General features: G+C 42.0%; 2 protein-coding genes across 2 annotated transcripts; both read right to left on the bottom strand.

The window, feature by feature from the left end:
• Positions 1-1,333: 1,333 nt before the first annotated feature.
• gpr18 (G protein-coupled receptor 18) lies at positions 1,334-3,789 on the bottom strand. The gene is made up of 2 exons (XM_080498722.1): positions 3,765-3,789; positions 1,334-2,456 (listed from the first exon to the last, which is right to left on the bottom strand). Exon 2 carries the CDS (start codon positions 2,450-2,452, stop codon positions 1,436-1,438), a length of 1,017 nt encoding a protein of 338 aa, XP_080354848.1. The 5' UTR covers positions 2,453-2,456; positions 3,765-3,789; the 3' UTR covers positions 1,334-1,435.
• Positions 3,790-7,714: 3,925 nt separating this feature from the next.
• On the bottom strand, positions 7,715-11,273 carry gpr183a (G protein-coupled receptor 183a). The gene is made up of 2 exons (XM_080498022.1): positions 11,146-11,273; positions 7,715-9,446 (listed from the first exon to the last, which is right to left on the bottom strand). The coding sequence occupies exon 2, from the start codon at positions 9,421-9,423 to the stop codon at positions 8,299-8,301; it is 1,125 nt and encodes a 374-aa protein (XP_080354148.1). The 5' UTR covers positions 9,424-9,446; positions 11,146-11,273; the 3' UTR covers positions 7,715-8,298.
• Between the last annotated feature and the right edge of the window lie 623 nt (positions 11,274-11,896).

Below are 11,896 nucleotides of genomic sequence, written 5' to 3'. Positions count from 1 at the left end.
AGTCTGATTCCTGCCCGGAGAAGCCGTGTGGACTGGTAACAACTTCTCTGTAATGAGGAGGGAGAAGGAAAAAGAATACCTGCAGTTGCAGAGAAAATTGAAGTAAATCAAATGGAACAACACAAATGGTTAAAATATTCTTAAAGTTAAGAAGGAAATAGTTAACACAATCCACTTTGCAAAAAGTGAAGAAAGCAAGGTGTCTGTGCTCTGCCGGGTAGATAGGATCTCGCTGTGCCATGCTGCCATCAACTGGTCAGTGATTTTACAGCAGTTTTCAGGAAACTTTCGGTCCTCATTGATCTGTTCTCTGCACTGCTTCACACAACCGAAGACCACAGCAGGGGAGGGACGCTCTGAGCAGGTGACCAGTCAATCACAGGCAGTCAAACACACTCACATTTACAAACATGAGCCATTTAAGGTCACCAATTAGCCTGAAACACATGTTTTTAGTCTCAAAAGCAAAGATACTCTCCGTCTGAGGCAAGCGTTGCCAACCACTGCACCACCCTGCAGTGTGATGGGATTGTGTCAAATGGCAAGTGGCTGCTCTTTAACCCGGACTCAACAAATAGGAAATCCATCCATCTTCCAAGCTGCTTCATCCAGCAGGGTTACAGGGCTTCAGACCAGCGGACGGAGGTGGGAGCACACGCCGAGCAGGTCTCCAGTCCATCGCATAGCAAACACAGTCAGCTTGACATGTATGTTTCTGGACTGTGGAAGGAAACAATAAAATATTCACATGAAGAACATGCAGACACCACACCGAATCCCACGTGGCTGCTCTGTAATGTGGACAAACATAAAATCGCAAAAGTCAAACAAGCTTTATTCAGTCACGTGACGCAGCACAGCAGTGATGGTTATGTCTGCCCACTTCCACCTCTGTAAAACTGAGCTGCTGCAGAGGCTGAGTTACAGTAACACTGCGGGGGCCATATATATAAAAAAAAGCAACCTTTAAAAAAAAAAAAAAATGGTTTCCTGTAGGTTTCCCTCCTGCGGAGGCTGTCAGCTTGTTATAGTCCTTGGCTGACGTAGTGGGGAGTTTAAGAAGAGTTTCAGTGTTTATGCATGACAAACAGGGGACTGCCAGGGCACCTTTTAAATGACTATGAGCTTTATTTTCATCTGCATGCGTTACACCTGAGCCACAGACACTCGTGCTTTTGTCTACCGCAGCAAAGACGCACGGAAAACATCTCCAGTCTCAGGGGCGAGTCAATCAGCTCTGAACACAGATGTTTTTGCCACAACAGCAGCACTCCCATACTGTGAGTGTAAATCACACCTTGAAAATTAATTGCAAGTTTTGATCCTTCTGATAATGAACCATGGACACAGCGATGCGTTCAGTGTTACACTGTGCCAAAAGCGTGAAGAAGTATGTACATGAGCGAGAATTTTGGGGAGGAGCCTCATGTGGGGTTTAGATCATTGCACTGGTCAAGTTGCTCATTGATCTGATGCTGCCTGTGTTTGTGCGCCTGCTCTTCCTTCTAACGCTGCGCAGATAGTTCCTGTACAGAATCACGCTGATCACCCTGTCCTGAAACTGCTTTGAGACAATGTAGTAAAGGATGATGTCCAACACGGTGCTCAGGTTCATCAGGAACGTGGTGAAGACCGCCCACGTGCTGAATCCCTCGTCTTCGCTGTTTCCCAATAAGCGCAGCACTAAACTCACGTGAAAAGGCACAAAGCAGACCAACACCTGGATTATGAGCGTGACTATAATACGGATGGACTTCTGCTTCACTTTAGGCTTGAGCTTTGAGGTGCGGCCGTGAATTAGATTATCTACAATGACAATGTAGCAGCCAATCATGATGCATATGGGAACCAGGAAGAAGAAGATGAGTCGGACAAAGTTGACGAGGTTGTTATGACGCATGTAGATGATGTCCTGCATCTTGATGCAGGTGGTGAAGTTAGAGATGCGATCGGGATCGTCCTGAGAGACGAGTAGAGGGACGGCGCTGCCCAGAGTCATGAGCCACACTCCCAGACTGCCTATCACCGTCTTTGGGACGTTCCTCAACTCCTTCCCTTGCTTCGGCTGGACGATAGCCATGTAGCGGTCGGAACTGATGAGGGCAAACAGCCACAGAGCCATGCAGGGGTAGAAGATGGTGAGGGCCGCGTTGATCCGGCAGAATACGTCTCCAAAAGGCCAGTAATCCTGATGGTAGTAAACCATCCTGAAGGGAAGCAGCAGGATGTAGGTGAGGTCCACCAATGCCACATTTATCATGTAGACAGTGACTGAGTTCCTCTTCTTGGTGGTCAGGGCAAACACCCATAAAGCAGTAAGATTAACAATAACTCCTACGATGAAGACAAAGCAGTAAAAAATAACAGACGCCAGGCGGTACTCCTCCGGTCCCAGCTCCGGCTTCATCGCGCCCGACTCCACAGACAAGTTGGAGGAGTTGAAATTCACCATCGTGCTGAAAGGGACAGAATACAGAAATCATTATCTCAATTTACCTGTAACTCTTTAACCTTCAAGAACCAGGCTTCCATGATTTAATGATCTCGTGATGATTTCACTTCGCGCTTCACTCAGAGCTCTAATATGAGAAAAGAGATACTTTATTCAATATTTTAGTCTCTGTGAATCCTGATGAAGAAAACGAGGCTGAGTGCTTTCTGCTTTTCTCTAAAAGAGTTTCCTGAAGAGGAGGAACCACTCATAATGTTACTAAATATAACATGTCAGCTTTATTAGTGTAGCACATTGTTTAATAATCAGCAGAGATGAAACAAAAGCAGATTCATGTTGTAGCGAAAAGAATAAGCATGCTTATTCTTTTCGCTACAACATGAATCTGCCTTTATAAGTGAATAAAAACAGAACGAACCTCACACATGAACACATTTTCATTTAAAGACAATATTAAAAGAAACCGTATAATGGAATTAAAGAGTTAACTGTCTGGGTATACTTTGTACACTTTGCACTTCATGTTATAAAATGTTATTTCTCCACAGATTATGTCTAAGATTTAACAAGTTCCTCATTTCTGCATCACATTTAACACTCATCCACTTAAATCAGACCATGGTCACAAATAGAAAAACTAACATCCATCTGTGTGTGTGAGAGGAAACCGGGAAGAAAACATATGCATAGGTGGAATGTTTGAATTTGGAACCATCTCATCATAACGTGTTTGATGTCACATCATGACGGAGAAAATACATATAGACATGGATAATTATGGATTATCTACATTTCAGAAGTCAGTCAAAAATTGAAATTGAAAAAGTTCTCTGAGAAAACAGTGGCTGAAAAAAGACTCTTCCAAATAAGGATGCATCTGTGTTTCACAATTTGCAGAACCTGCAGTGTTGATCATTTGAATGCTTATTTTTAAAAGCAATGTGAAACAGAAACTCAGATCGCATCTGCTTCTATGTTCCTTTTTATGATCAAAGTTCATCAAACAAGAATGGTAACAAAAAATGATTTGGAGTAAATATAATTTTCTGTTGGGGGTTAGATAAAGATTTTACTTAGTCTGTGAGAATCACATGTCTGATAAGAAGTCATGTGACCCCTGCATTCATTTCTGCTTGACTATGCTGTCTTCTGTATGTCTTGCCAACACTGGCACATCAGTGAAAACAATTACAGTAAAGTAGCAGACCGAATAAATATCAGTTTGTAGTGGAAATTACCACCAAAATACGCAGCAATAGAAAAGCCCCCCCCCCAAACCAGCTTTTCCCACAGAATAAAAGTCTGCACTTACCACAGAAATCAAACAAACATCTCGATAAGCTCACACCAACAGGTTTATGAAGTGAAAGTGAGTTCATGAAGATTTATCTGAACACTCGGCTTCGAACAGCCAAAACAGGGAAGTGAATGGTAATGTGATGGAAATGGTGGTGAGACAGTGCGCAGTGTAAAGCCCCCCCCCCCCATCGCTTCCTGTGTCTGTTTGTGTGTGTGAGCTGTAGTTTCTGTACTTTAGATTTCTTTACAGTAGCTACATAGTTGGAACACAAAGGGCTACAGCTTTCCACAGTCTGCAATTACACCCCCTTAAAGAAAATGATGTGCCATTAGAAGTGGGAGTGTGTTTGGCAGGCAGAGAGATGGCAGATTTAGGGCGAGTTATTGATTGGAAAAGTGGGGTCTGTCACAGCACATTAGTTCTCAGGGGAGTAATCCACAGCAGGTTGCTGTGAGAAGCATCTGCTGCTGGAGAGAAGTAATTAAAAACAGGATGTTGAGGCAGTTGCCATATAAACAGGAAATAAGACGGTGGTAATAGACACTTCACGCTGATGCTGTGAGATGGTTTTACACCACATCGACTTAATGGATGCAAAGCGCATACCTCAGGTGAAACGCTCAAGGTCAGTCTGGACCGGGATTGAATACAGATTAATGTGTGTGATTAATGTGCTCGCGTCTCTCTGTGTGTGTGTGTGTGTGTGTGTAACAACTATGAATTAGGACATTTGGCTCAAAGAACATTGTGCAATCAAAACTTCCCTCATTGATCGCCAAACTGCTTCACTTTTCCTCCCCGGCGCACACGCATTGCACGCTTTCCCCCCACTACCAGTTTACCACTTGAACTGACCCCGACCAGAGGTTACATCTACTGCCAGATATTTGATTTTGATTAAGTTGTCAACTTTGATGTAAACTTCTTTTTGTGTGTCTTGTGTTTCAGGCATATTATGCTGAAGAAGCTCTGATTCTTATTCCATGGTTATAATTATCTATCGGCTTATCCTCTTGATGTGTCTTAAAAATCTCATACCAGATGGTACTTTGTGTTCATTGCAATATGTTGTTATGACAACAGTCTGTGTGATGTTTTCCTCTCTTTGATACTTGTCATGTGGCTGCCTCCATGAGAAAATCACTCCAAAAGACATTTCTTATTAGTTATCTATACAATGAGCAATATGTGTGTATATATAACTGAAGCTTTAGTTATATCTTCAAGTTAAGTGTATTTTATTTCCTTCCTTTTAACTCAATTTATACTTTGCCAGTTATTCAAAAGTGAATTGCGTAAAAGCACATTTTTAACAAAGAAAAACGGACCTTGTGGCTTAAGATTTAGAAGTGAACCAGGATGTGAAGCTCGTCTTACTTGGTTTATTATGGCCTCGTCACTCAGTTTTATACTGTCCTCTGCAGGCTATGAGGAAACACTACAAATCTGAAAGACTGCCCCAAAACAGAAAGCGTTGAGGAGTTACTATCCTTGTTCCTCAAAATAACTTGTCCTATGTGTTACTTAATATCCTATCTGTAAGAATGTGTAAATACTGTGTAGATAGCTGTATCATTGTATTGCTACTGTGACACGTTGACCAAGCTCAGCTGAAGGATCTTTACGACTGCAAGAAGTAGCAGCAACAAAACGCATAACAACATAACAACTCGGCTCAATAATCAGGTTTTCATGTGGAGTGGAACAAGTGCTGGTTCATTTTTAAAAAAAAATTTTAATGTCAGTAATTTGGGTTCAGAACGACCGACCTTGTATGCAAATGATAGATTTGACGATATCTTTGACTCAAGATCCATATTTTGAGTGAAACTATATGTTCAAAATCGTATCCAGGCCATTTACCACAAACGCGTTACTCTAAGAAACGGGAAGTGTGACCGAATTAAAGAATAGAGTCTCTGTGAGGCTTTGTCAGTTGGTTGAAGTGTCCTTGAGCAAGACACTGAACCCCAAACTGCTCCCAGTGGGTGGACTTTCTGTTCTTTGTGTTGAAGCCGCCTCCATTGCTGTGTGAATGGGTGAATGTGATGAACAATGTAAAGTGCTTGGGGGACTGTTCAAGCGGGGAGAAAAAAAGAGCTATAAGTGAAATCCAATTTTTAGTTAACGTTAAAATAAAACACAGGAATAAATATTTGTGTTAAAGCTTGATTTTTGTACAGCAGTCAAAACGTTATTCCATATTGTTATTGACGTATGTGTCCAGTAAGACTATGATTCTATTCCAGAGACTTATGTAGCATTGATTGTAGTACTTCATATTACACACACTGATTCCCTGCATCCACTGTTGAGAGGTTTCCCATGCTGAGCATGTTTATATTTCCACGGTGGTGCAGTGGGGGACGGCTCTGGGTTTGACGCCTTGGCTTTGCTTCCACTGCATTCAGAGCATGTGTGACTAAATTCCTGTAGGATGTGAATGTGAGTCAACTGCATACCAAAACACGGTGGACTTTTTCTCTTCCCCATATGTAAACATCTTCAAAGTTCAAATAAACTTTCCTCTGGATTAATTGGCTTCAAATGTTCTTAACTGGTATTTCCCTCCGAGAAACTCTGCTTCAATGCCTTTTGTTCTTCTCTCTTCCAGCTCATCCCTCTGAAACAAACACATTTCTGTAATCCCCAAAGATGTCAGGTGATGGGGAAAAAAAAAGACGTGATAAAGCAGATGGCAATTATATGTGTGAATACAGTGTTTACTGCAAACAAAGTACCTCGACTATCAACAAGGGACACGTTTCAGTGACGCCAAATGGGAAGAAGTGAAAGTATGAGGTAAAGCATATGAAGAGGTCAAGAGGTTAATAGATATATGATTATACACTATATAGTGGGAAACTTCACTGCTATGAATAGTGTGTCTCAGGGGGGTAATGTATTAATCTGCCAACCGGAATAGTTTGTCAAGAAAGTTAAAGGCAGCAAAGGTTCACCAACGTGTGGAAATATTTCTGATGTTGAGGGCACACCTACACAGAACAACAGCAGCAGAATGAGGGGTCATTGTGAGGTTTTCCTGTTCACACTCAAACTCCCAACACCCAGCCACTGTCACACAAAGGAAAGCCCAACATTTCAGAATGTGCAACATTAATAATAAATCATTACTCGATCATTGTTATCCACGCGATTGATGAAGAACCAATTTTTTTCAAATGAATTTCTAGCTCTGAATTCTGTTTTCTGGAAATAGAAGTAGGACAAGTGGAAAAATGGAACAAGTTACACACCGTGGTGTCTGTGAATCAGCTGGTGGAGCGACTCATCTGTTGTCCTCGAGCTAAACACCTTGCATGCCAGTGTTAAATTTTTCTTTTCTTTTTTTGACTGCTGAAGTGGTGAAAATAAGCTGAATAGCTGATGTTCATACTTTCGAATTGATCAAAACAACCATTTTTACTATTTCATTTCAGTCTGACTTCATGTTTTCACATTTAAATTGCATCCTGCAAAAATCTAATTTCCAAAACACATCAGATAAAGAGAAATTCAATAGGTTTTTCAAACATTACAATATATACACTTAAACTTAAGACGGAAGTTCAGGATGTGTCGACTCATGTGGTCAATTCAAAGAGTCACAGATGAAACGCGGCAAGCGGGTGGAGGAAACGGCTTCAGAACTTTGTGAGCACTGTACAATACTGGTGGATGCAGAATTCTCAATATTTAAATGTCACGTAATTTTTGACATGTGAAAACCAAATCGAGCATTTCATCATTGTCAACACACGCTCATCTATACGGTGAGGGCTGTTTTACAACAGCCTATAACATACGAGGTCATAATGTTAAGTGTAATCGAAAGAGTGAAAGGAAATACATTTGTGATAAAGAAGAGTGCTTTTCCAACCATGTGGAATTACTCATCTGGATAAACAGCTGTGAACATGATCAAGTTTCTGAAGAGGTTTTAATTGTGAGCTGCCCTGAAACTGACAGGATAACAAACAAAACAAAACAAAAAATAACACAACCAACAGGAAACATACATGAGACTGCAGATTTGATTTATACACACGTCACATTGGGTTCAGATATGAGGTCATTGTGCATTTACAATATCTGTGTGTCACGGCTTTGAGCATATCGCCTAATGTTGGAGGTACTGAACTTTCTTCTTTTTTTTTCTTCTTCAAGTCTAAAGATGTAACATCTGAGTATTGGCATGTTTTTCAGCTGGTAGATATCCAGACGTATCCCTCAAGCATCTTACACTCTGTACTACAAGCAGGACGCCAGCATGTTTCAAAACAATTCAATGACACCAGTTAAATAGTTGTGTGCATAGCAATGCGTTTCTTCTATTTTGAGATCACCAATCATTCTTCATTTGCGATAAATAAGCCACTGAAATCCTTCCTTGGAACCAGGTGCCTCAGGAGCTGCCTCACATGCATCACGACATGGCTTCGTCCATTCCAAAGTTCAAAACCAGCTTATTGGAGACGCTGTTCAGGTCGAAGCAGCTCCACTGAGATGTGACCGAACTCCTCATCCCGTGTCTCAGTTCTTCACTTCATTCGTGCCGGTTAAATCTCCGTTCTGTGAGTCGCTCGCTGACCGTGCTGTTGAGTTGGATCTTGTTGCCATCGATGAAGTCCTTGGAGGAGCCTTCGGGCGACATCCTCACCGCGCTGGAGAACGACAGGCTGACCTGCAGCTTCAGGAGCTTCAGGATCTTCCTCTTGTAACCCTTGCATGCGAAGAAGTAGATGAAGGGATCCAAGCAGGAGTTGAGGTTCATGAGACACACCGTGATGTGCAGCGACACCTGAAAGGCCGTGAGGTCGGCGCAGTCCGGGTTCCACACCAGTTTGCGGATCATGTACTGCAGGAGGTCAATGTGGTAGGGGCTGAAACAGACGACGAACACCAGCGACACGCAGCAGATCACGCCGATGGCCTTGCGGCTCCGGCCGGACTTTTCAGTCAAATGGTTGGCCTTGGCTGTGGCGTGGAGTTTGAGGCACAGGATTGAGTAACACACCAGAATGGTGACCACGGGGACCACGTAACCGAGGAAGACGCCGCCGATCAGTATGGAGGCGATATGGTCCACCGTGTCAAAGTTGGGGTATTCCATACAGGTGATGAAGCCGTCGGGCTCTATCTTGGTCATGCGCATCCCGAGAAGAGGCAGGGTCTGTGTCAGAACCAGCAGCCACACTCCCACGCAAATGTAGCGCACGTTGCTGACTTTCCTGACCCGGGCGAAGCGCAGGGGCAAAACCACGGCCACAAACCGGTCCACGCTGAGGCAGGTCATGAAGTTGACTCCTGCGTAGGTGTTGATGTAGAAGATGAAGCCCGAGATCTTGCACAGCACCTCGCCCAGAGGCCAGTGGAAGCCCATGGCATAGTAGGCGATTCTCACGGGAAGCGAGAGCGTGAAGAGGATGTCTGACATGACCAGGTTCAGTGAGTACAAGGTGGTGGAGTTGATCTTCTTCAAATTGGGGCGGATGACATGGAGAGCAAGGCAGTTACCAGAGAGCCCCACAACAAAGACAACGCAGTAGACCAAAGGCATGAAGATTCTGGCGTAGTTCCTGTGGGAGTAGAGGGTGTCACAGCTGGATTTATTCAAGTCGCCGCTGGTTGGTGAAATGGTGAAGGTCACAGGAGCGGTAGTTGAGCCCATTTTGATGTCTTCGGAAGCCGTTTCTACAAAAGGAAAGGACAGTGAAAGCTGTGGTGAAACACAGATTTTGATTTTTCTTCATTTTATTATGAAACCAGACTGAGGAAATAAAACCAGTCTAAAAGACTTCCCTTGAAATGAGACCTGTTTGCTCATTTCAGTCCTTACCATTCTTAAAATCCAAAGGAAAATGATTTGCATGATTCCTCATTTGGTCCTCAGTGATTTAGTGGCGAGCATTCACACTTCATTATGAGATTGTTGTTGAACTTTGGCCTTTCTGTATGGAGGTTGTATGTTACCTTGTCCATCACTCCTTTGCAATACAGCTTTTATAATATCTGACTATGGGAGAAACTAAGAGTATCCAATTAAAACATAATGCATGCAATGGGAAAACATGCAAATTCCACCGAGAAGGGCCTGGAACCCCACCGGCTACACTTCCTGTGAGGCTGTACCAAACTGTTTCCAACATGTACATTTTTTTTATCAATTTATTCAGTTATTTCCTGCTAATGTGGCTTGAAACAGTCTTTTGTTAAAATGTATAAAGTTCATCAGGATTTATGGGGGGGCTTATGTGTTTGCTTGTTTGTGTAGGATTAGTTGCTGAATGATTCACCAATTTGCAATGGAGTTGGGTTTTTTTTGGGTGTGCACTGCCATCTTGTGGTATTTTTATTTTTGCAAATCCAAGCAAAAATCAAACTTTTTTTTTTTTTTTTAACCCTTTTCTTGGTTTCATAAATTAAGATTTTGCAGCTGTTGCAGTTGAGAAAAGTAGATTTTAAGATTTAAAAAAGAAATTAGAGAGTGATTCGGAACAGATATATAAAGAAGGTTCATTGTGTTTATAGCTAATATTTGATCACGAATTTGATCATTTTGGGGGACTCTATATTTACACATGACGATCGATGTACATATCAGGAGAAAGTCGGATGAAGGTTGAAAAAAAAAAAAAAAAAACTACTCATACCCGCAGTTTTACATATTTGACTCACTGGATCTCGCTGTGCTTTCATAATGTTTTGAGGAAGTCTGTGAACAATAACTCTCAATGCAGCTGCACCACCCTCACATTCACATTACAGCGGGGGGGAAAAGAGAAAAACATGGTGTTAAGAGATGGCCTTGTCTATGAGGAAGTCAACTTCCCCAGGGTGCTCTGCCTTAAAATGGTGGGCAGTTGGAAAGTCATATTGTTTGAGCCAAAATGATACTTGCCTCTATCTGCCTGTACACATGGTGCAGGGGAGAAAGCACGTTTCCTGGTCAATTAACAAGTGAAATTGCATTTGGGGCAAATATCTGAGAACACTGAACATGATCACACCAAATTCGTAAATGTTTAAAATGTTGTTTTTGCGTAGTTTTAAATAGCCTTTAAACTGGTTTTCTTCAAATCTTTTAATGTTTCAACTGGTACTGATACACTGACTCGTCCTATTAAAAGACCAATTTCTAATCAAAATCTAAGATATAAACCACAGAACTTTTTTTTTTTAATTACAGCGGTGAGTCAAAATGGCATGCTGATATTTAGTTTGTTACAATTTTGCCAGACTTCTGCAAGTAGCGGGAAATATTCCAAAGAACAAGACATTTTCACAATATCAGAGGAACTAACGCAGTCATTCCTCATGATGAATTAACCACCTAAGAACTATAACGACTGAAACAAACAAACAAAATAAACAAAAAAACAAAAACACTTACCTCCGAGGGGAAAATGCTTCTTTTCTTTTTTGCTACAAGTTTGCTGCAGTTACATGAATCCAGAGGATCTGAGAATTTCTTTGACAGAGTTGATCACAATAGGAGGAGCTGCTCTGAAGGCGCCACCGTTACCACGCTTCGGGTGAAAGCAGCATGACATGCAGCAATCAAGGCCGTCCGCCAGCAACCATAGTGACAAAATATCCTGTTGGAGCTCGCTCTCTCTCTCTCTTGCTCTCTCTCTCTCGCTCTCGCTCTCTCTCCCTCCCTCTCTGTCTCTGTCTCTCTTCTTCTTCTTCTACGGATCAAACTCCCTTCAAGTTTCCCCAAAACAAGTCCCTTTGAACATAATGTCATCATGTGACACATAACAGTCCACCGGTGGTAGCATGTGGTTTTGTGATCAATCCAGTTGTGACGGTTTTGAAACATCTGTATTTTAGTAAAATATTGGTTTCGCACACGTTGTCATGTCGTGTGTGTACTCATGGGAGGAAGTTGTTTCACAGATGAAACTGACCCTGGAGTTTTTGTTTCTTTTCTTTTTTTTTTTTTTCTTGTTGCTCAACCTCTATCTGTTTTAATGATAATCATCACAGATATTTCATAACTGCTGCTCATTTCTGACAAGTTTCAGTGGAGCTTTCTTCTTCTTCTTCTTCTTCTTCTTCTTCTTCTTAGGTTTTACATCCCAAAAACTAAATGATAGAAATCCCCTCCTCTGATTAATTCTGCTGCTTTTTCATTCCTT

The sequence above is a fragment of the Blennius ocellaris genome (assembly GCF_963422515.1).
Source record: "Blennius ocellaris genome assembly, chromosome: 6".
Classification (NCBI taxonomy): Eukaryota; Metazoa; Chordata; class Actinopteri; order Blenniiformes; family Blenniidae; genus Blennius; species Blennius ocellaris.
This window is presented reverse-complemented; position numbering and strand designations above follow the sequence as displayed.